The 24,664-nt window shown below is 50.3% G+C and overlaps 1 protein-coding gene across 3 annotated transcripts in view; it reads left to right on the top strand.

Moving 5' to 3' along the window:
- The window catches only part of SDR42E2 (short chain dehydrogenase/reductase family 42E, member 2), a 30,923-nt gene that overhangs the window by 2,915 nt on the left and 3,344 nt on the right, over nt 1-24,664 (top strand). The window contains exons 2-12 of one of the 3 annotated variants that reach the window (XM_055232656.2): nt 303-393; nt 952-1,136; nt 1,606-1,701; nt 4,134-4,191; nt 5,501-5,619; nt 6,940-7,015; nt 14,159-14,241; nt 17,703-17,840; nt 18,372-18,437; nt 20,353-20,416; nt 23,023-23,096. In XM_055232656.2, the coding sequence (XP_055088631.1) occupies nt 339-393; nt 952-1,136; nt 1,606-1,701; nt 4,134-4,191; nt 5,501-5,619; nt 6,940-7,015; nt 14,159-14,241; nt 17,703-17,840; nt 18,372-18,437; nt 20,353-20,416; nt 23,023-23,096 (1,014 nt within the window). In that variant the 5' untranslated portion in view covers nt 303-338. Of the gene's footprint in view, nt 1-181; nt 1,137-1,605; nt 1,702-4,133; nt 4,192-5,500; nt 5,620-6,939; nt 7,016-14,158; nt 14,242-17,702; nt 17,841-18,371; nt 18,438-20,352; nt 20,417-23,022; nt 23,097-24,664 lie in introns of those variants that run through there. The other 2 variants (XM_063612812.1, XM_063612813.1) reach the window with 2 other exon arrangements.

The raw sequence follows: 24,664 nt of genomic DNA, 5'->3' as shown, positions 1-24,664 counted from the left end.
CACCCGGCTAATTTTTGTATTTTCAGTAGAGACAGGGTTTCACCACGTTGGCCATGCTGGTCTCCAACTCCTGGCCTCAAGTGATCTGCCCGCGTCAGCCTCCTAAACTGCTGGGATTACAGATGTGAGCCACCGCACCGGGCCCACACTGGAGATTCCTGAGATTCTGAAAGGGGCAGGTTCCCTGGGAACTCAGAGAGTTTCTAATTTCCACCTGGAGTTCCCCTCACTCCTAGAGGTCTAATAATTTATGTGACTTGAAACTATTCTAGAGCATTCTTTCTTCTATTTTTTCCCCACAGGTGGTCGGTTTCTGCGTCTGCATGGCTCAGTAGAGGATGAAGTCCAACCCCCCAGGCTCCTCCCCAGATGCCTGCAAAGCTGCAGGCCAGGGTGAGAAGAGCTGCCCTGTCTGCCAGGCCTGTGGAGAGGTCTCAGGTCCAAGGTCTGGCTCAGGGTCTGAGTCAAGGCCTGCACCAAAGCCTGGTGCCATTCCAGGGCCTGCACTGGGGCCCAAAGCTATTCCAGGACCTCAGGCAGGTTCTGGTGCTGTTCCGAGGCCTGGTGCTGTTTCAGGGACTGGCCCAGGAGCTGGGTCCGTACCTGGGCCAGGAGCTGGGTCCGTACCTGGGCCAGGAGCTGGGTCGGGACCTGGTCTAGGAGCTGGGTCCGGACCTGGGCCAGGAGCTGGGTCCGGACCTGGGCCAGGAGCTGGGTCGGGACCTGGGCCAGGAGCTGGGTCGGGACCTGGGCCAGGAGCTGGGTCGGGACCTGGGCCAGGAGCTGGGTCTGGACCTGGGCCAGGAGCTGGGTCTGGACCTGGGCCAGGAGCTGGGTCGGTACCTGGGCCAGGAGCTGGGTCTTCACCTGAGCCAGAGCTAGGGCCTGGGCTCAGACAGGGGTCTGGGACTGGGCCCAAACCCAGTGAGTCAACAACAACCCCAACACCAGCGCCACAGCAGAAGACTCAAGCCAAACCCACAAAGGCTGCCAGGCAGAAGGTTCTGGTGACTGGAGGAGGAGGCTACCTGGGCTTCAGCCTGGGATCCCACCTGGCCAAGAGTGGCACTTCCGTCATTCTGCTTGACCGCCGCAGACCACAATGGGAACTGTCCCCGGAAACCAAGTTCATCCAGGTACAAGGGACAAGGGTCTTAATAGACTGGGGCAGTGGTGATGGTCAGGGGACAGTGTTTGATGTGAAACCTATGGTGTGGAGTTTAGGGGCACAGACCCTGAAGCCAGACTGTTTGAGCTATAGCTCTGGCTCTGGTGCTACCAGCTGGGTAGCTATGGTCACAGAAAGAGGACAACAGTAACTCACACCTACTTCACAGGGTCTCATTGGGAGTTGATGAGACAGTGCACATAAACCTAGCACAGCCCCTGTGACCTAGACAGCATGATAAATGAGCATGGGATGTTGCTCACGGTGCCCTGTAGAATCATTTAGTGAATCCTGCCCCACCAGCCTTTCCTGATGCTACAGAGGCTTGACCTGGGCTGGGTCAGGGGGCCAGCTCTGAGACCAGGCAAGGTGCAGAGGTGTTATCTCTTGCCTTGGACTTGAACCCCCTGCCCTCATCTCTTTTTCCTCTGCTGCAGGCTGACGTCCGAGATGAAGAAGCCCTGTACCATGCCTTCGAAGGGGTGGACTGTGTCTTCCACGTGGCTTCCTATGGAATGTCCGGGGCTGAGAAGGTGGGCTCCTCTCACACAACACCTGGAGTTAGACAGAGTGGGGTTCCAGTCCTGGCTCTGCCCTCACGCCCATGCATTCCCTATCATGCTTCACCTACTGTAGGAAGGACTTAGGCTACTCCCACCCTGCATCCTGCATCCATGACACCAAATACCAGTTCTGCCATTTTGGTTTGCTTTTTGTTTTTGTTTTTTTTGAGACTGAGTCTCACTCTGTTGCCCAGGCTGGAGTGCAGTGACGCAATATCAGCTCACTGCAACTTCCGTCTCCCAGGTTCAAGTGGTTCTCCTGCCTCAGCCTCCCGAGTAGCTGGGATTACAGGTGCCACCAACACGCCCAGGTAGTTTTTGTATTTTTAGTAGAAACAGGGTTTCACCATGTTGGCCAGGCTGGTCTCAAACTCCTGACCTCAGGTGATCCGCCCGCCTTGGCCTCCCAAAGTGCTGGGATTACAGGCATGAGCCATCGCACCCGGCCCCATTTCTGCCATTTTATAACTGTGTTATCTAGGGCAAGTTTATTTAACCTGTCTGATCCTCTTTCATCATCTGGAAAGTGAGGATATTACTATTGGTAGTATCACAACCTCTTCAGAGAGCAATGTAATAGTATCCACCAAAACATATGTATACCCGTTGCCTCAGAAATTACACTCATTTGTATATTTGCAGCATTGTTTTTAATAACAAAACACCAGAAATAACCTATCGGTTGAGGACTATTTAAATAAATTGTGTTTTACAGTCAAATTCTATGCAGCCATTCAAAAGAAAGAGGTAACTCAAAGTGTGCAGGTTAAAAAAACAGTTTCCAAGGTGCAAAGCAGTGTTTGGCATTCTCCTGTTTGTTTCCAAAAAAAGCTAAAGAAACTGTTTATTTCTATAGTCACACATGCTTATATGCTGATATTAATAAGAATAGATTATCTTGGGAAACACCGGAAATTTAACGGTGGCTGCCTCTGGGGAGGGAAAAGGAAGATTTGGAATCAGAAGTGGGAGGGAACCTTCTTTTTCACCATACACTCATTTTACTGTTTGAATTCTTTCTAACCTTGATCATGTTGTCTATGAAACAAAAACAGCCACAACAAGAACAAATATAGAGTCAGGTATGGTGGCTCACACCTGTAATCCCAGCACTTTGGGAGGCTAAGGTGGGAGGATTGCTTGAGCCCAGGAGTTCAAGACCAGCCTGGGCAACATAGTGAGACCCCCATCTCTATTTAAAAATAATAAAAGTAAATTTTATTATTTTTATTTATTTATTTATTTTTGAGACGGAGTTTTGCTCTGTCACCTAGGCTGGAGTGCAGTGGTGCGATCTTGGCTCACTGCAGCCTCCACCTCCCAGGTTCAAGCAATTCTCCTGCCTCAGCCTCCTGAGTAGCTGAGATTACAGTCACACGCCATCACACGTGGCTAATTTTTGTATTTTTAGTAGAGATGGGGTTTTGCCATGTTGCTCAGACTGGTCTCAAACTCCTGACCTCAAGTGATCCACCCGCCTTGGCCTCCCAAAGTGCTGGGATTACAGGCATGAGAGACCATGCCTGACCAAAAATTTTTTAAAGAATAAACATAGGCTAGACACAGTGGCTCATGCCTGTAATCCCAACACTTTGAGAGGCCAAGGCAGATGGATCACCAGGAGTTCAAGACCATCCTGACCAACATGATGAAACCCCATCTCTACTAAATAACAAAAATATTAGCCGGGCATGGTGGTGCATGCCTGTAATCCCAGCTACTTGGGAGGCTGAGGCAGGAGAATCATTCGAACCCGGGATGCAGAGGTTGCAGTGAGCCAAGATTGCACCACTGCACTCCACCCTGGGCAACAAGAGCTAAACTCGGTCTCAAAATAATAATAATAATAAATATAGCTTAAGAATAAGCATGGAGCTCATCTCCTGGTGTGATGAGAATTAAATGAGATCGTGGATCAGGAAGCTCTCGCCCTATCCCTGGCCCACAGGAGCCCTCATAGCAGCCTAGTTTTAGTCTTTCACATTCCAGCTCCCTCGTGAGGGCCCAGCCCATATTACCATGTCCACCTTACAGATAGGGAAACTGAGGCTTTGAGAGCAGGAAAATGACCCAACAGGTTCTGAGCCTGTCTTCTGTGCCAGGCACTGTACCAGGTCCTCTCAAGTGTCTTATTGAGTCCCGCCCACCAGCCAGGGGAGGAGGTTGGCCCTCACTTTACCAATGAGGTTGCTGAGGGCCAGATGTGTGGGCAGAACCTCCCCTGGCCACCCAGGAAGATGGTGGCAGAGCCAGGCATCCACACTCTGGGTGGGCCTTCGGGATCCCTGCCTCTGAGCTGAACATCCTGCTGCCCCGTCCCACCTGACCCCAAGCTCAGCCTTCCAGCCTCAGCAAGAAGGCATGGGTAGCACCATGACTTTCTCACCTGTCTTGTCTTTTAGCTGCAGAAAGAGCAGATTGAGTCTATAAATGTCGGAGGCACCAAACTAGTGATTGATGGTAGGTGCTCAGATCCGGGTATGACCTGCTGTGCATCTCCCCCTCTCTCCCTTCTCCTGCTGCAGGCCTGGTTCCTAGGGTGTAGGGTCAAAGGGAGGGCCTGTGGGCAGCGCATCCTTCGCGCACTGCAGACCTCCCCAGGGCCCTGCATGGGTGTGCCAGTGTGGCCTTAGCATGTCTGGGAACATGAGGACCAGAGTTACCTCTCAGGGCTTAGGGGCTAGAAAAAGAAAAGTTGCCAAAGCTGGCTAGGCGTGGTGGCTCACGCCTGTAATCCCAGCACTTTGGGACACCGACAGGGGTGGATCACCTGAGGTCAAGAGTTCGAGACCAGCCTGGCCAAAATGGTGAAACCCCACCTCTACAAAAAATACAAAAAATTAGCCAGGCGTGGTGGCGGGTGCCTGCAGTCCCACCTACCTGGGAGGCTGAGGCAGGAGAATAGCTTGAATCTGAGAGGCAGAGGTTTCAGTGAGCCGAGATCACGCCACTGCTCTACAGCCTGGGTAACAAGAGCAAAACTCCATCTCAAAATAAATAAATAAATAAAATTTAAAAATAAATAAATAAGGCCAGGCGAGGTGGCTCATGCCTGTAATCCCAGCACTTTGGGAGGCCGAGGCAGGTGGATCACCTGAGGTCGGGAGTTCGGGACTAGCCTGACCAACATGAAAAGACCCCATCTCTACTAAAAATACAAAATTAGCGGGGCGTGGTGGCGCATGCCTGTAATCTCAGCTAATCGGGAGGCTGAGGCAAGAGAATCACTTGAACCTGGGAGGGGGAAGTTGCGGTGAGCCGAGATCGTGCCATTGCACTCCAGCCTGGGCAACAAGAGTGAAACTCCGTCTCAATAAATAAATAAATAAATAAAAAGTTGCTAAAGCACCAAAATCGAAGACCCATGTGTGGGCTGCCTGGGCATGTCCTGCCTTATCCCGTATATCTCTGATTCTAGAGTGTCTTTTTCTAAGTCTCCATCCAGTGAGACCTTCTTCTAACTTGTCTCTGGCAAGGTAGCCCAGGGGTCCAAGCCACAATGAGAAAGAATAAGGAGCAGGCCTGGCTCCCAGGGGCCCACAGAGAAGGAACTTGACCTGCACCCTAAGTTAAGGGCAGGAGACTCTTCCCTCCTGAACAGCTGTAGATTCTGGGGAGGGTCCCAGGGGTCCAAGTTGTGTGTTGAAAACTTGGTAGAGATCTGCATGACACCTCCTCAGCCGACTCTATGCTCACTTGTGTCCCGTGTGTGTGTCTGTGTCTTTGCGTGTGTGTGTGTATTTGTTGCTATGCGCACCTGCTGCTGCAGTCTGTGTTCGCCGGCGGGTTCCAAGGCTCATCTATACCAGCACCGTCAACGTTGCATTTGGTGGGAAGCCCATAGAGCAGGGCGATGAGGACTCCGTGCCGTATTTCCCACTGGACGAGGTACCTGTCTTCCGGGAGAGGTGGGCGGGGCCTGCGGGCCTGGGACCCACAGCTCAGAGGGTAGGGATGGGTGGAAGCAGGGTTGGTTTCACAACTCAGGATGCGTCCTAGCAGGAAGGGGCCCCCAAAACTGGGTGGCATCAGCACTCTCCTGTTTAAGTTGGTCACGCCTGCAGGGGCATTGAAATCAGATAGGTCTGGCCTTAGCCTCAACCTGGCCACATTCTACCCATGTGACCCTGACCCTGAGCAAATCACTTAAGCCCTTTGAGCCTCTGTTTGTTTGTTTTTTTTCTTTTCTTTTCTTTTCTTTTTTTGAGACAGAGTCTCACTCTGTCACCAGGCTGGAGTGCAGTGGCGTGATTTTGGCTCACTGCAACCTCCACCTCCTGGGTTCAATAGATTCTCCTGCCTCAGCCTCCCAAGTAGCTGGGATTACAGGTGCATGCCACCACAACCAATCAATTTTTGTATTTTTAGTAGAGACAGGGTTTCACCATGTTGGCCAGGATGGTCTCCATCTCTTGAACTCATGATCTGCCAGCCTCAGCCTCCCAACGTGCTGGGATTACAGGCGTGTTGTCTGTTTGTTTTGTTTTGTTTTGAGACAAGGTCTTGCTTTGCTCTGTCACTCAGACTGGAGTGCAGTGGCACGATCTCAGCTCACTGCAACCTCCGCCTCCCGGGTTCAAGTGATTCTCCTGCCTCAGCCTCCCCAGTAGCTGGGACTACAGGCGCGTACCACCACATCCAGCTAATTTTTGTATTTTTAGTGGATACAGGTTTCATTGTGTTGCCCAGGCTGGTCTCGAACTCCTGGGCTCAATCGATCCTCCCTCCTGGGCCTGTCAAAGTGCTGGAATTACAGGCATGAGCCACTGCACAGAAGCCTCTGTTTCTTCAACCCAGCATGGTAACACTATTGCCATGGGGTTGTGCAGAGCAGGAAATAAGATAACCAATGTGAAATGCCATGTGAACACAAAAGAGCCACGTGTAGGTAATTCATCCAGCATGTGTCCAGCATCGGCCTTGCAAGGACAGGTGTCTGGGGCTGGCAGGAGCCTCCCTGAGTTGGGCTGCCCCTGGTCATTGTTACTGCTCCAAACCCAGTGCTCCTCTGCTCCTGTGGCTCTGGAAGGAGATGCACTATTCTCCCGCCCAGGAGGAGAGGAAAGGCCATGGGGCTCAGGGCCTGGCCATATCCCAGTGGGAGTCCCCAGGGAAGGTGCAGCCCTGGGGCTGGGCCAGGCTGGGTAGGCATTTCCAGCAGCATTGCTGACTCTCTCTGGTGGTTCTGTTTTTCCCGGCCTCTGGCAGCACATAGACCACTACTCCCGAACCAAAGCCATCGCCGACCAATTGACCCTCATGGCCAATGGGACGCCTCTCCCAGGTGAGTATCATGGGGCTCTGCTTATACCAAATGCACCTGCCCACTGCTGCCTCCTCCAAAATACATGTGTGATTCATGCTAACATGTGTCTGAGGCCCACCTTCCTTCCAAAGGATGGTTTCCCAGGGCCTTGCCCATTCATCATTCAACACATTCTGAGCACCTGCTGTGTGGCTGTACCCCACCAGGGATACAGCCCAGAAGAAGTCAGGCCTAGTATCTGCCCTTACATAGCTCACAACCAGGTGAGGAAGAGACTTCAGCAAACCCAAGTCTGGCTCTCTTTTCTCCTGCGCAGGAGTGTATCCAGCTCTAGGGGCCCTCTTTAGACAAGAGTACCAAATTATGAGTGTGGAATGAGATAGAACACTCTGGAAGGGCCTTGCAAGGGAGAGGCCCAAAAGCTCGAGCTTCAGTAACTTCCCAGAAGAGTCTATCTTGGCTGTCTTAGTTATTTATTTGTTTTAGAGATAGGGTCTTGCTCTGTTGCCCAGGCTGGAGTGGAATGGCACAATCATAGCTTACTGCAGCCTCAAACTCCTGGGCTTAAGTAATCCTCCTGCCTCAGCCTCCCAAGTGGCTGAAACTGCAGGTGTGTGCCACCATACCAGGCTTATTTTAAATTTTTTTGTAGAGATGGGGTCTCACTATGTCATCCACGCTGGTCTCAAACTCCTGGCCTCAAGTGATCTTCCTGCCTCAGACTCCCAAATGCTGGGATTACAGGCATGAGCCACCAGGCCTGGCCTTGGCTGCCTTTTTATATTGCCTCTTCCGGTTATAGACGAGTAAAAATAGAATGCAAATAGTCCATATTTCTCGAATGCACACTACATGCCAGGCCCTATTTTGCATGCTATTTTTTTCTTTAAAATACAATTATTAATCTCTTATTTTTTTTTCTTTGAGAAGGAGTCTTGCTCTGTCACCCAGGCTGCAGTGCAATGGTGTGATCTTAGCTCACTGCAACTTCTGCCTCCCGGGTTCAAGCGATTCTCCTGCCTCAGCCTCCCGAGTAGCTGGGACTACAGGTGCATGCCACCACACCCGGCTAATTTTTGTATTTTTAGTAGAGATGGGGTTTCACCATGTTGGTCAGGCTGGTCTAGAACTGCTGACCTCAAGTGATCCACCTGCCTCGGCCTCCCAAAGTGCTGGGATTATAGGCATGGGAGTCTGTGAGCCACCGCACCAGGCCCCATTCTTTATTCTACTTTTCCCTTTACTTTAATTTTATCTCATTTTTTTTATGGACTCTCCTCCCACAGGTTGCTAACTTTATATGCAAAGGTCTGATTAACCCTTCACAACACCCCTTTTAGGTAAAAACCATAGATATCCCTTGCTTTCTAAGCTTCAGAGCCAAATTTATTCAAATAAATTTTGTGCTATCCAAATTATCACTACTTGGGCCGGTGCGGTGGCTCACGCCTGTAATCTCAGCACTTTGGGAGGCGGAGGTGGGTGGATGGCTTGAGTTTAGGAGTTCGAGACCAGCCTGGGGAACATGGCAAAACCGTGTCTGTACAAAAAAAAAAATATATATATGTGTGTGTGTGTGTGTGTGTGTGTATATATATATACATATACATATATATACACATACATACACATATATATACACACATATATATATATAGCTTTCTAAAATTCAGAAAGTAAAAAGAATCAGATAACTTGGTTTCCCTTCACTATCAAAACTATCTAAACTTGAGAGCCAAATGGATTTGGAGAGTCGGGGGCTTAAAAATTATAATCCTCACTGGGTGCGGTGGCTTACACCTGTAATCCCAGCACTTTGGGAGGCTGAGGCGGGCGGATCACAAGGTCAGGAGTTCAAGACCAGCCTAGCCAATATGGTGAAACCCCGTCTCTACTAAAAATACAAAAAAATTAGCTGGGCATGGTGGTGAGTCCCTGTAATCCCAGCTACTCAGGAGGCTGAAGCAGGAGAATCGCTTGAACCCAGGGGGCAGAGGTTGCAGTGAGCCGAGATCGCGCCACTGCACTCCAGCCTGGGCGACAGAGCGAGACTCCATCTCAAAAATAATAATAATAATAATCCTCAATGTACAGGTGAGAAAACAGACAGATGAACTGACCTCAGTCAAGATCATCCTGCTGTTAGGTGGTAGAAGGTGGGATTTGAACCCCAGGAGAGTTTAACACCAGAGCCTGGGGCCTAATCACTGTGCAGCGCTGCAGCCCCAGCTGAGCAGGTCCCTGAGCATCGACTCTTTTCCCTAAAATCTTCCCCACCCCCTACCCCCCACCCCACTCCCCATCACCCTGGGCCAGTTAGGCCTGGACCCCTGATCCCAGTAGAAATATCCAGCTGTTCTCCCAGGAGTTTCAACCTTGTGTAGTTGAATAATATTTTCTCTACCTGGGGCCTCTGCCGGCCAGCCCAGTAGCCTGTACTCTAGACACCTAATCCTCCAGCCAAGAATTATTTATATGAGCATCTGCAGCTTTCCGTGGTCAGGAGAGTCATGGATACCCTGGCCCTCCGTGAAGTAGCTGTTCAATGCCCCGCCTGCCAAAGTCAGCTGCAACCTGACCTCCCCCACTATGCCCAGGTGACCCAGAGTTTAAAATTAGCTGCAAGCTGTTTACAGGAAAGCTCACCCAATACCTGCCTTCCAGGAGTCCCGCTGCAGTCACCTGGGGTCATTTCCACTCCCTACTATCCAAGCAGGTTCCTGAGACTGTTCTGACTCAGGGCAGAGGTCTGTAGTCCCGGGAGCAGAGTCCTGAGGCGTGCAGATCGTAGCTCAGTGTTAATGCAGTTATGTCCTCCCGTCTTCTGTCTCTGGGTGTGTTAGTATCCTGTGGCTGCTGTGACAAATGATGCCACCCAAACTCGATGGCTTAAAACAATAGAAATGGGCTGGGCATGGTGGCTGACACCTGTAATCCCACCACTTTGTGAGACCAAGACGGAAGGGTTGCTTGAGCTCAGGAGTTCAAGACCAGCCCGGGCAACATGGCAAAACTCCATCTCTACAAAAAAATACAAAAATGACCTGGTGTGGTGGTGACACTTGTACTCCCAGCTACTCGGGAGGCAGAGGTGGGATGATCACCTGAGCCCAGGGAGGTCAAGATGGCAGTGAGCTGTGACCCTCTCTCAAAAACAAATGAACAAAAGACAATCATTTCTTCTCTCACCATCCTGGAGGCCAGAGTCTGAAATCAAGGTGTCAGCTGGGCTGTACTCCTGGAGGCTCAAGGAGGCTGCACTCCTCCCTTTTTTTTTTTTTTCCTTTGAGGCAGAGTCTCACTCTGTCGCCCAGGCTGGAGTGCAGAGGCATGATCTTGGCTCACTGCAACCTCCACCTCCTGGGTTCAAACAATTCTCCTGCCTCAACTTCCTGCGTAGTTGGGATTACACGCATGCGCCACCATGCCCGGCTAATTTTTATATTTTTAGTAGAGATGGGGTTTCACCATTGGCCACGCTGGTCTTGAACTCCTGACCTCAGGTGATCCGCCCACCTTGGCCTCCCAAAGTGCTGGGATTACAGGCATCAGCCACCGTGCCCAGCCTGCACTTATTCCTCATTTCAACCCATTTCTGGTGGCCCTGGGCATTCCTTGGTTTGTGGCAGCATCGCTCTAGCCCCTGCCTCCGCCTTCACATCACCTTCTCCTCTTTTCCATCTGTCTCTTCTCTGTGAGTCTTTTAACGACACTTGACATTGGATAGAGGGCCTCCCTGGATATCTCAGGAAGATCTCATCTCGAGATCCTCAATGACATCAGCAATGACCCTTTTTCCAACTAAGGTGACATCACAGATTCTGGGGCATGGACATATGTTTTGGGGGCCACCACTTAACCCACTGCACTGGACCTCAAGGTAAAGTGAGGGGCTCAGAGGATGTAGCAGTCAGGGCATTTGGTTATGACCCAGAGACACTGGTCCTGGCTCATTTATGGGGGGAAAGGGAACTTATCTGGGAAGGATGTGGGCTAGCTTCTGGAAAATAGACTTCTAGAAACATGACCACCAGGGCTTCGAAAGGACAGTGTTAAGGCAGCTTCAGGGACCTGGGTGGCAGGAACTGATGACCAGTCTCCTCCGGGTGACTCTACTCCTAGGATTTTAGGTCCTGGTGTCAATGATGTCAAGAGTCCCCCTCTTGACATCATGGGTGAGAACATTCCATGGCCACCTTATAGACTGATGGTCCCCCAAGACCTCATGCAGAGGGGAGGGGCTCCCCATAGGAAAGCAGTCATGGAGGATGACCCACCCTGGGATTCTATACCGAGGTTCAGCTCCTTCGGGAACCTGAGCCTTGGGAGGGAAAGTGAAACCTCTCACCAAGAGGCTCCGTTTTAGTTGAGAAGCTGGGGCTGGGAGTTAATTAATTTATAAAATTAAGGTGGGGCACGGTGGCTCACCTGTAATCCCAGTACTTTGGGAGGCTGAGGTGGGAGGATTGCTTGAGCTCAGGAGTTCAAGACCAGCCTGGGCAACATAGGGAGGCCTTATCTCTATTAAAAATTAAAAAAAGAAAAAGACAGCCGAGTGTGGTGGCATGAGCCTGTAGTCCCAACCACTTGGGAGACTAAGGTAGGATGATTGCTTGAGCCTGGGAGGTTGAGGATGCAGTGAGTCATGACGCACCACTGCATTTCAGCCTGGGTGACAGAGTGAGACCCTGTCTCTAAAAATAATTAATTAAATAAGTCATTTTAGGCTGGATGCAGTGGCTCACACCTGTAATCCCAGCACTTTGGGAGGCTGAGGTGGGTGGATCACCTGAAGTCAGGCGTTCAAGACCAGCCTGTCCAACATAGCGAAACTCCTCCTCTACTAAAAATACAAAAATTAGTGGGGCGTGGTGGCGGGTGCCTGTAATCCCAGCTACTCGGGAGGCTGAGGCAGATGAATCGCTTGAACCGGAGAGATGGAGGTTGCAGTGAGCCAAGATTGTGCCATTGCACTCCAGCCTGTGCGACAGAGCAAGACTCTGTTTAAAAAAAAAAAAAAAAAAAAAAGTCATTTTAAATATTTTCTAAAAATCTTTTTCAAAAATAGTTATAGTGTTCTATAGCACTATATAGTGACTATAATTAGCAACTATTTATTGTGTACTTTCAAAAGCTAAAAGAGTGGATTTTTTTTTCTTTGGGACAGGGTCTCGCTCTGTCGCCCAGGCTGAAGTGCAGTGGTGCTATCATGGCCCACTGCAGCCTCAAACTCTTGGATTCAAGTGATTCCCCCACCCCAGCCTCCAGGAACGTTGGGACTGTAGGTGCACACCATGGTGCCTGGCTAATTTTTTTTTTTTCTTTGTCAGAGGTGGGGTCTCACTTTATTGCCCAGGCAGTAGATGTGAATGTTCCCAAGACAAAGAAATGATAAACATTTAAGGTGATATTAATAAATAAGCTCATTACCCTGATTTGATCATTACACACTGTATTCATGTAAGTAAAAACCTTAGGTATCCCTTACGCTCTAAACTTCAGAGCCAAAACATCACACCTTACCCCACAAATATGTACAATTATTATATGGCAATAAAAATAAAAGAAAATTTTTTTAAATCTGTAACATGAATTATGAGGATAAACTGAATACTTTGTAGGTGTTATTTTATTTTATTATTATTTTTTTAATAAATAGTAGACACTCAGTCTCACTATGTTGCCCAGGCTGGTCTCGAACTTCTGGGCTCAAGCAATCCTCCTGCCTTGGCCTCCCAAAGTGCTGGGATTACAAGCGTGAGCCACTGCTCCCAGCTAGTAGTGGGTGTTCTTAAGACAAGACTGACATATGTCTGTGGCAGCCCTTCAGACTGTACCCCCAGACTGCCCCAGGAGAGACATGTTCACCTGCTTCTGCCATTTGGGTCCCTCCAGTGGAGAATTTGGGAAGCCCTAGACTGAACTCTGTCAGGGTCTGGGGAGCTCCGCTGAGATAGAGCAGTGAAAGGGGTACAGACCCCGGCTCTTTCCTTTCTCCATTGATTGGAAAGTGTAGCAGCTGCTGCCACTTCCAAAGCACCCATTTCCATGTGAGGAAACCAAGGCTGAGTTGGCTAAAAGACAGGGTTCACTGTTTGCCTTACCGCTGAGAAGCGGAGGTATTAGTGGAAACGGTGTGGACCTCAGGTCCCCATCTCAGCTCCACTGCGCTGATCTGTGTGACTGGAAGCAAATCACATCCCTTCTCTGAGCTGTGGTTCTTTTATCCATAGGCAGAGACTGTAACATCTCCAATCTTGGCATATCAGAGCACCAGGAACATAGAAGGACCTCTCCGAGAGTCCTTGTCTCTTAGATATCTATGATATAGTCCTTATCTATACATAAGGACCTCTCCTGGTCCTTATCCAACTGATGATTAGAAAAAGGAGAGAACAAGGCTGGGCACCGTGGCTCATGCCTGTAATACTAGCACTTCAGGAGGCCGAGGCGGGTGGATCATCTGAGGTCAGGAGTTCAAGACCAGCCTTGCCAACATGGTGAAACCCCGTCTCTACTAAAAAATACAAAAATTAGCTGGGCATGGTTGTGGGCGCCTGTAATCCCAGCTACTTGGGAGGCTAAGGCAGGAAAATTGCTTGAACCCGGGAGATGGAGGTTGCAGTGAGCCAAGACTGTGCCACTGCACTGCAGCCTGTGCAGCAGAGCAAGATTCCATCTCAAAAAAAAAAAAAAGAAGAAGAAAAAGGAAAAAGAGAGACCAAGAGCTATGGGCATGAGGGCGTGTGCATCTATGTGCATCTGTAAACTGGGCACAGTAGTACTCTCAAGGGGCATCAGAGAAAATCACTCTGCTGAGTGCTTGGTAAACAGACCGGCTATGCAGATGTTTGCATCTGGCTCTTACCTCTGTGACTGCACTGTGAGCACTGGGAGGGCAGGGACAATTTATTGGTCATCCTTACATTCTTCACAGGATCCATCCAGGGTGGGGGGCAGGGGGATTGGAGGTGGGAGTGAGACTCTGAATAGTGTCTGTTGAATGACTAAGAGAATAATAAATTAAACGAGGAAGCCCCTGGGCCGGTCTTCCCCTCTAGCCTGTCCAGGTAAGCATCAGCAGATGGAGGTGGCCTCTCTCTCCCTCTCCCTGTGGGCTGCTCCTCCCCTGACCCCTGACCACGCTTCCCTGTGTGCTAGGAGGAGGCACTCTTCGGACGTGTGTGCTCCGGCCTCCAGGGATCTACGGCCCTGAAGAGCAGAGGCACCTGCCCCGTGTGGCGGTACGTCATCCCCGCCTTCAGGACCCAAGTCAGAGAAGGATCTTGGCCGAGGTGCACACTGGTCGGGCCCTCCCAGCCCATGGTCCCTGCATCAGTCTCGAGGCTAAGTGTCCTGAGCCTGGAACTCTCAGTTCTACAAGATGTCCCTGCCCCCACTGATCCACAGGCCCCTTGGAGCTCCTGGCAGGAACAGAGCGCTCAGAGTGTACCAGCCAAGGCAAGGCACGGATAGAGCAGCGATAGAATTTTGACCCCAAAAAGGCAGAAGAGAGCCTATTGCCCTCACTTCCACGTGAGCTCCCTGAAGCCTGGATAGTTTTTTCCATGCTGGGAGCACAAGTGTCTTCATACAGAAAGCCTCTAAAGGGTCGGGTGCCAGAAATATAGCTACAAGGGGCTATAGGCCCTGTCCTCAAATTTCTCAGGGAGACAGACACCACAGTCACAGCTTCAATGTGTGGAGGGCTGTGGAGAGAGGAGCACAAAAAGATGGGCCTGGCAGGGGAAACTCAGGAGGGCTCCCTGGAGGAAGTGATGTCTATGTTGTTTGAAAAAAGAAAAAGGAATTAACCAAGGACACGAAGTGGTAGAGAGAAGACAAGCCAAACAGAGGGGACAGCTTGGGCACAAATCTGGAAGTGAGAAAGATCATGACTGTTTTAGGAAGCAGCAAGAGGTCCCTGTGGCTGGATCTGATCTGGGAGGGCGGGATCATGAGGAGCCAGAGTTATTGGTGGGGAGAAGTTCCAGTCTGCAGTTTCAAAACATTCCTCTGCTTAGCTATATGTCTTTTTGTTTACAGTCAGGGTCTCACTGTATCACCCAGGCAAGAGTGCAATGGTGTGATCATGGCTCACTGCAGCCTCCACCTCCTGGACTCAAGTGATCCTCCTGCCTTCTGAGTAGGTGTGACTATAAGTGTGCACAACCAGGCCTGATTGACAATTTTTATTTTTTGTAGAGATAGGGTCTCATTATGTTGCCCAAGCTGGTCTCAAATTCATGGCCTCAACCAATCCTCCTGCCTCAGCCTCCCAAGTTGCTGGGATGACAGGCGTGAACCACTGGAGCCAGCAATCATTTTTTTTTCTTTTGAGTTAACTGGGTTCTTAAGGAATGTGGTCAACCCAGTGACTCTCTCCCCATTCATTTATTCATTCATTCAACGAATGCTTATGAACTCCTAGTATGTGCCCTGCACTGTTCTAGGTTTGAGGACAGATCAGTGAACAAAACAGATGATTCCTGTCCTTGTGGGGTTTATCTTCTCACATGAAGAGACAGATAATAAACAATGAACATGTTAAATTTTAAGGTATGTTCAGGCCAAGTGCAGTGGCTCACGCCTATATTCCCAGCACTTTGGGAGGCCGACAGGGATGGATCAACTGAGGTCAGGAGATCGAGACCAGCCTGGCTATCATGGTGAAATCCCATCTCTACTAAAAATACAAAAATTAGCCAGGCGTGGTGGCAGCCGTCTGTAATCCCAGCTACTCGGGAGGCTGAGGCACGAGAATTGTTTGAACCCAGAGGCAGAGGCTGCAGTGAGCCAAGATCACACTACTGCACTCCAGCCTGGGAGACAGAGTGAGACTCCGCCTCAAAAAAAAAAAAAATTAGTTGGGCGTGGTGATGGGCACCTGTGATCCTAGCTACTCAGGAGGCTGAGGCAGGAGAATCACTTGAACCTGGGAGGCGGAGGTTGCAGTGAGCCGAGATTGTGCCGTTGCACTCCAGCCTGGGCAACAAAAGCGAAACTTCATCTCAAAAAAAAAAGATGCCAGGCACTGTGGAGAAAAGGAAAAAGTGAAGTAGGGTGAGGGAATTGGGCTTGTCAGGTAGTCAGGGAGGGACTCATTTAGAAAGGGACATTTGAGCATCCATTTGACAGAGGTGAAAAAGTCTGAAAGGCTCTTCCTCCAAATACCTTCCGGACAGTGGGAACAGCTCATCCAAAGCCCTGAGACGGGAACCTGCAGCAGTGTCCAGGAAGAGCAAAGGGGCGGTGCAGCTGTGGTGGAGCGAGTGAGGGGGTTTGGTAGGAGATGAAGTCACAGAGGAGCTAGGGCCAGATCAGGAAGGGTTTGACAGCCATTGTCAGGACTTCAGCTTCCAGCCTAGCAGGATGGGTGCCCCCGGAAGGTTCTGAGCCATGGAACAACATAGTTGTACTTAGAATTTTTAAAGGTCCTCCTGGCTGGGCACAGAAGCACATGCCTATAATCTCAGCATTTTGGGAGGCTGAGATGGGAAGATCCCTTGAGCCCAGGATTTCAAGGCTGCAAGCTATGATTGCACCACTGCACTCCAGACTGGGTGACACACAGAGACTCTATCTCTAAAAATAAAACGATCCCTGGCTGGGCACGCTGGCTCATGTCTGTAATCCCAGCACTTTGGGAAGCTGAGGCAGGAAGATTGCCTGAGCCCAGGAGTTCAAGACCAGCCTGGGCAACATAGTGAGATCCTCATCTCTACAAAAAAATTTAAAAAGTATCCAGGTGTGGTGGTGTTCATCTATAGTCCCAGCTACTTGGGAGGCCAAGGCAGGAGGATCGCTTGAGCATGGGAGTTCGAGGCTGCAGTGATTGCACCACTGCACTCCAGTGTGGGCAACAGAGCCCGACCCTGTCTCTAAAAGAATATAAAAGAATCAAAGGATCTGGCCCGGTGCGGTGGCTCACATCTGTAATACCAGCACTTTGGGAGGCCAAGATGGGTGGATCACCTGAGGTCAGAAGTTTGAGACCAATCTGGCCAACATGGTGAAACCCTGTCTCTACTAAAAATACAAAAATTAGCCGAGCGTGGTGGTGTGTGCCTGTAATTCCAGCTACTTGGGAGGCTGAGGCAGGAGAATTGCATCAACCCAGGGGATGCAGTTTGCAGTGACCAAGATCTTGCCACTGCACTCCAGTCTGGATAACACAGCAAGAATCTGTCTCAAAAAAAGGAAACAATCGAAAGATCTGCCTGGCTGGGCAGAGAACAGACTATAGGGGCTGAGGGTGGACAGAGGAGGACCAGTTAGGAAGCAACTGTGGTGTCCAGGTGAGAGGAGGGTGGCTGTCAGAGTGGTGAGAAGCTATCAGATTCTGGACAGATTTTAACAGTTGAGCCAATGGATTTGCAGGTGGGTTGGACATGGCGTGTAAAACAAAGGGGAATCAAAGGTGGCTTTAGGGTTTTAACCTGAGTGGTAGAGTGAACTGACCGGTCCACTGGGAAGGGAGGGAGCAGCGGGGTGGGAGAGATGATCAGATACTTGCTCCAGGAGCTGGTGAGTTTGAGTTTTCTGTTAGACAACCCGTTGTTGATATTCAGAGAGCACTGGATACATGAGCCTGGAACAGAGGGGCCTGACCTGGAGCTAGAACCTGGGAAGCCATCAGCATCTAGATGGAATGTAAAGCCACTCCGGACACAAGCCTGTGTTTATCACCCACCCCTCTCCCCAGGGCTACATCAAGAAGAGGCTGTTCATGTTCCGATTTGGGGACCGCAAGGCACGGATGAACTGGGTCCACGTACACAATCTGGTGCAGGCACACATGCTGGCGTCCGAGGCCCTCACCGCGGCCAAGGGCTACGTGGCTGTGAGTCCCCTCTGACTCCCCCAACCACCTTCCCCACAGGGCTGCAGGCAGAGCGCCCCATCCCTAGGGGATTTCTGACAAGATTTCCCCCCAACTTAAGAAGGCTGGTGGGACTGGGGGGAAGCAGGTAGGTGGGGTGCGGAGTTCTTTATAGAGCATCTTTAGCTCTTCTCTATGGCCATGTGAGGTTGGCGTTGTTGATCCCAGAATAACAGTTGCCAAATGCTAAGCCTCCACACATATTGTCGCATTTAATCTTCACAATAGTCCAAGAGGGAGATCCCATTATTATCCTCCCATTTCTCAGATGAAGAAACTGAAGTACAGAGAGGTTAAGCAACTCCATGGAGGTCACACAGCCAGTCAGTGTGGTCGTCCTGGAATTCACAGGGAATAGCTTAGGTGTGTCCTCAGGTATTGGGACTGCTCCAGAGAACTCAGGGTTGGAGCGGCTGCTGGGAGCCATCTGGAAGGGTGGGGCAGGCTGCTGGGGTGAAGGCTGACCGTCCCCTCCCACATTGTCCCCTTCAGAGTGGGCAGGCGTACTACATCAACGATGGGGAAAGCGTCAACCTCTTTGAGTGGATGGCCCCGCTGGTAGGTGCCCAGATGCCCACCCACCCCGAATGATCATTCTGGGATGCCTGACCTTCTCTTCCTTTTTATTAATTTTTTGAGACAGAGTTTTACCTTGTCACCCAGGCTGGAGTCCAGTGGCACAATCTCGGCTCACTGCAACCTCCACCTCCCAAGTTCAAGCAATTCTCATGCCTCAGCCTCCGGAGTAGCTGGGATTACAGGCACACGCCACCACGCCCGGCTAATTTTTTATATTTTGAGTAGAGATGGGGTTTCACCATGTTGGCCAGGCTGGTCTCAAACTCCTGACCTCAAGTGATCCACCTGCCTCGGCCTCCCAGAGTGCTAGGATTACAGGCGTGAGCCACTGCGCCCTTCTTGTGCTTTTCTATTTCCAAAAAGCCAGAAGATTTCACATTAACAACCAACTCTTTTCCCAGCGAGGTGGCTCACATCTGTAATCCCAGCACTTTGGGAGGCTAACACAGGAGGATTGCTTGAGGCCAGGAGTTTGAGACCAACCTGGGCAACAAAGCGAGGCCCTCCATCTCTGCAAAAATAAAAATTCAATTAGGCGGGCATGATGTTGGCGCACCTGTGGTCCCAGCTACTTGGGCAGCTGAGGCGGGAGGATCTCTCGAGCCCAGGAGTTCAAGGCTGCAGTGAGCTATGATTGCACCACTGCACTCCAGCCTGGGTAACAGAACAAGACCCTATCTCTAAAAATCAATCTTTTAAAAAAACAGCTCTGGCAACATTGGAACTGGCTGGAGCCCTTGAGAGGCGACATGTGCTCCTCAGTTACCTGCAGTTCCCTTCCACCCTGCTTCCAGGCGTTTGTTTTATTTCGTTTTTTTGTTGTTTTTTTTTTTTTGAGACAGTCTCACTCTGTCACTCAGGCTGGAGTGCAGTGGTGCCATCTCAGCTCACTGCAACCTCTGCCTCCCGGGTTCAAGTGATTCTCCTGCCTCAGCCTCCTGAGTAGCTGGGATTACAGGTGCACGCCACCCTGCTCGGCTAATTTTTGCATTTTTAGTAGAGACAGGGTTTCACCATGTTGGCCAGGCTGGTCTCGATGCTTCCAGACTTATGTTGGCTTCTAGCCCTGTGGAGTTTTGCTTATGAGCCACCCGTTACGTGTTGAGGCTCAGAAGGAGGCATGTGGAAGAGAAAAAAGCGCAAGGGAGGTGTTTGGCTTTGGGGCCTCCCCACATGGCAGTCCGGGAACTCTGACATCCTCTCTGAGCAGCCCAGACTCCTAGCAGCCAGGCTTGCATGGAAGGGGTAGACCAGAAAACCCAGGCTAAAGGACACAGGTTTTCTCCTGACCTGGAAAGTTTTTATGCCAGTGAAGAGCTCACCTTATCCCATGCCAGCCCATTTCTGCTGCATCTCCTACCACCCTCCACACACATGCTGTGTTGTTGCTTATTTTTTCTCTTTAATAACAGAAAAGTCAATTCTGGAAAAATCAGATTCTACATAAATGCCTTGGAGTGTCTCTAGGTATAGACAGATGTAGGTGATAATTAAATTATGTTAATGATCTCAAGTTAAAAAGCTACCCTGCCGGTGTAATGGCTTATGCCTGTAATCCCAGCACTTTGGGAGGCTGAGGCAGGAGGATCACCTGAGGCCAGGAGTTCGAGACCAGCCTGAGCAACACATCAAGACCCCTGATCTCTGCAAAAAAAAAAAAAAATTTTTTTAACTATCACATGTTTTCAATTCCTCCTTGGGTTTTCTGGGTCAAGGTGCAGATTTCATTTCAAGACTGGCACAGGCTTGGGGTTGGCTGCAGGGTCTGCCCCCTGGTGTGGGTTCGAGGGGAGACAGGAGGTACCTCTGCAGGTCCCCGGTAGAGGGAGCATGTGGCCTTTCCACTTCAGCCCCTGAACCACGTGTTCTCACTCCAGGTCATGTTTCTTTGCAGTTTGAGAAGCTGGGGTACAGCCAGCCCTGGATCCAGGTGCCTACTTCCTGGGTTTACCTGACAGGTAAGGAAAGGAGTATGCATAGTAAAGCCCTCCATGTGCCAGGTGTACCTTGCATGGCCTTAATTGAAACTCAGGGGCCAGGCGCGGTGGCTCACGCCTGTAATCCTAGCACTTTGGGAGGCTGAGGCAGGCAGATCACCTGAGGTCAGCAGTTCCAGACCAGGCTGGCCAACACAGTGAAACCCCATCTCTACTAAAAATACAAAAATCAGCTGGGTGTGGTGGCGCACACCTGTATTCCCAGCTCCTCAGGAGGCTGAGGCAGGAGAATTACTGTAACCCAGGAGGCACAGGTTGCAGTGAGCCAAGATCCCGCCACTGCACTCCAGGCTGGCCGACAGTGTGAGACTCTGTCTCAAAAGAAAAACAAGAAAAGAAAAAGAAACTCAGGCAGGACCAGGACTAGGGTGAGGACAGTGAGGCACTGTGGTCACAAAATTTAAGGAGGCCGTGCAGCAGCTCCAAGCCTGAGTTTGTACTTGCCTGGTGCCGGAAGCAAGTGCCTCCTTAAATTCCACACCCTAGGTGTCTCACTTCCCTCACCCTGGTCCCACCTGCAAGGCAGCTATGATGAGCCCATTGTAAAGATGAGGTGACCGGAGGCTCTGAGAGGTTAGTGACTTTCTCAAAGTGCCACAGTGAGAAAGCGGGAGAGGCGGAATTCACAACTGGGCTTGGCGGGCTCTTTATGGTGCTGCTGGGAGGTCTCATGCCAGTCAGGAGGAGAGGGAACCCTGGGGCTGTTCAAGGTCACCCTGAAGTTAGGGCTACTTTAGGACAAACGGAGGCTCCATTTTGATCCTAGATTCTCCTCCTGTCCCTGAAGGTCAGTCTCTGCTCCCACCTCCACCCCCGACAATGCGTCTTCGCTGCTGCCCTTCCCTCTGTCCCCAGCACCCATCCAATGGCCTCTTCCCAGCTGGAAGGCAGAGCAGGCTTCAGACATGGAGTGACCAGCCTGAGGGGATGGTGGCCCTCCAGTCCCAAATAGCTGTGTTCCAGGGACTCCTTGGCAGGATCTCTTGTGTTTTAAATGCATCGAGTGGCTTGCCATTAAAAGCAGGGATTTGCAAATTTCTGTTCACCAGGGAACACATGCAGGGCAACTTCTCATGCACAGCATTGCCACAGTGATTGGGACTCCTGGCCCTGAGCCACGGCCGGTGGCACTTGGAGAGGATTGTAAATGCGTTCCCAGTTCCCAGTGGGCTAACAGTAATTCAGTGCTTCTCAACCAGGGCTGCACTTCACAGTCACCTGGGAGCTTTTAAAATAGAGAAATGTCTCAGCCACACCACTGACCAATTAAATTGGGATTAGCAGGGAGGAAGTGGAAGGGAAGCATCAGTATTTTTTTTTTTTTTAGAGTTAGGGTCTTGCACTGCTGCCCAGGCTAGAGTGCAGTGGCATGATCATAACTCACTGCAGACTCAACCTCCTGGGCTCAAGCAATTCTCTGCCTCAGCCTCTCAAGCCTCTAGGACTACAGGCTCCTACCACCAGGCCCAGCTAATTTTTATACTTTAGTAGAGATGGGGTCTTCTATGTTACCCCAGCTGGTATCGAACTCCTGGCCTGAAGCGATCCTCCCACTTCAGCCTCCAGAGTAGTGGAGGTAACAGGCATGCACCTCCATGCCTGGCTATTTTTAAAAATTTTTTAGAGATGAGGGTGTCTCATTTTGTTGTCTAGGCTGGTCTTGAACTCCTGGCTTCAAGAGATCCTCCCTCCTCAGTCTCTTATGCTGGGATTACAGGCATGAGCCACCACACCTGGTTCTCACCAGTATTATTTTTAAATTAGTCCCACATGCAGCCCAGTTTGAGAACTGTTACTCCAACCTCTTTCTCTCCTACTCCAGAGAGCACTGGAGTAGAAGTGAGAGAGAGATTATTATATGGATAACTTTGAATCTGTTCAGATTTATTTAAAAACTTCAGTCCTTTAACTTTTTTTTCCTTTTTCTGGAGAACGGCGTCTTGCTATATTGCCCAGGCAGGTCTCGAACTCCTGGGCTTAAGCTATCCTCCTGCCTCTTGCCTCCCTGAGAGCTGGGATTACAGGCGTGAGCCACCACGCCCGGCCTTTTTTTTTTTTTTTTTTTTTTTTTTTGACAGAGTCTCATTCTGTTGCCCAGGCTGGAGTGCAGTGGTGCAGTCTTGGCTCACTGCAATCTCTGCCTCCTGGGTACAAGCGATTCTCCTGCCTCAGCCTCCCCAGTAGCTGGGATTACAGGCACGTGCCACCACGCCTGGCTAATTTTTGTATTTTTAGTAGAGATGGGGTTTCACCATGTTGACCAGCCTGGTCTCGAACCCCTGATCTCAGGCAATCCGCCCGCCTCAGCCTCCCAAAGTGCTGGGATTGCAAGCGTGAGCCACTGCACCCAGCCTGGTCATTTAATATTAAAAACAAATTACCTGTGACATATTTCACAGCTAAACAAGGCACCCCAGCACGGGCTGCTGATTTAAAGGAATCCAGTGACTTCTGCAAAGTGACCTCTAGCAAAGCAAATGGTGCCCCCCATTGATTTGTCCCCAAGGACCTCCCTGGAGTTTGCATAATGTGAGGCCCCTGGTCACTGGCCCCCTCCTTCCCTGCAGCGGCAGTGATGGAGCGCCTGCATCTGGCCCTGAGACCCATCTGCAGCCTCCCACCGCTGCTCACTCGGAGTGAGGTAAGTGGGCTGCTGTTATGGGAGCCTAGGCCCTGCTCCCCATCCCTCCCTTCCTACCTCTCCCCACCATCCCCACTGCTGCCACTCCTTACCCCTTTGACACCATGATGACAGATGCTTGTCTGAAGTCTCAGAACTTTCCATGTGGGCCCAAAGCTGGTGATAGCTCTGTTATGATCACCCCAACCTCTGGGCTTTTGCTGAGGCTGAGCTTTCTGGGTCTGAAATGTGACAGCTCCAAGCCCATCCATCATCCCTGTTTCTTCATTCATAAGCATCTTGTCTTTCCAGCCAGACTGGAGGTTCCCAAAGGCAAGTTTCAGGCCATTCACTTCTTTGAATGCTACCAATCCCACCAACTCTCAACACACACACACACACACACACACACACACACACACCAGCCTGGTGGTCCTAGGCTCATAGTTCATGCTTGCTGGATAATGAGTATATATTAAGTACCTACTGTATACAGAATATAATTATTTTTATGAAACAGGGTCTCACTATGTTGTCCAGGCTGGTTTCAAACTCCTGAGCTCAAGAGATGCTCTTGGCCAGGTGTGGTGGCTCGCACCTATAATCCCAGTGCTTTGGGAGGCTGAGACAGGAGGATCACTTGAGGCCAGGAGTTTGAGACCAGCCTGGGCAACATAGCAAGACCTCATCTCTACAAAAAATTTTAAAATTAGCCAGGCAAGGTGGTGCATGCCTTTGGTCCCAGCTCAGGTGGGGGATTACTCAAGCCCAGGAGTTCAAGGCTGCAGATTGCACCACTGTACTCCAGCCTAGGCAACAGATGGAGACCCTGCCCCTAAAAAAAAAAAAAAAAAAAAGAGATTCTCCCCCCTCAGCCTTCTAAATAGCTGAGATTACAGGCATGCGCCACCATGCCTGCCTCAAAATACTATTCTCATAATAATGATGATGCAGGTTTATATTTGCTTAGTTAAAATAGAGGATGTTTTCATCGCAGATTGTAAATAGCAAAGTAATTGGTGGTATTTGAGGTTATTTGAAAAAATCCTTCCAGTCCAGTCGGGCACGGTGGCTGACACTTCTTCCCAGCACTTTGGGAGGCTGAGGGGGTGGATCACCTGAGGTCAGGAGTTTGAGACCAGCCTGGCCAACATAGTGAAACCCTGTCTCTACTAAAAATACAAAAATTAGCTGGGCGTGGTGGCACATACCTTTAGTCCCAGCTACTCAGGAGGCTGAGGCAGGAGAGTCGCTTGAACCTGGAAGGTGGAGGTTGCAGTGAGCTGAGACCACACCATTGCACTCCAGCCTGGGTGACAGAACAAGACTCCATCTAAAAAAAAAAAAAAAAAAAAAAAAAAAATTCCTTCCAGTCCACTCGTTTTATTGTCTCTGATGCCCTGCTAAGTTAAAAAGGTAAAAAAAAATCATGATCTCCATTTTATGATGAAAAATTGAGCACTAGGAAAATTATTGATTTGTCCAAGGCCACACCATACTGGAATTGGCTTCAGACTCCATGTTCAGTGCTCTTTAACAAGGGGAGTCAGAGGGGAAGAGTGGAGAATGGGCCACAGAAAGAAGTAGTC

The sequence above is a fragment of the Symphalangus syndactylus genome, chromosome 11 (genome assembly GCF_028878055.3).
Source record: "Symphalangus syndactylus isolate Jambi chromosome 11, NHGRI_mSymSyn1-v2.1_pri, whole genome shotgun sequence".
NCBI lineage: Eukaryota > Metazoa > Chordata > Mammalia > Primates > Hylobatidae > Symphalangus > Symphalangus syndactylus.
This window is presented reverse-complemented; position numbering and strand designations above follow the sequence as displayed.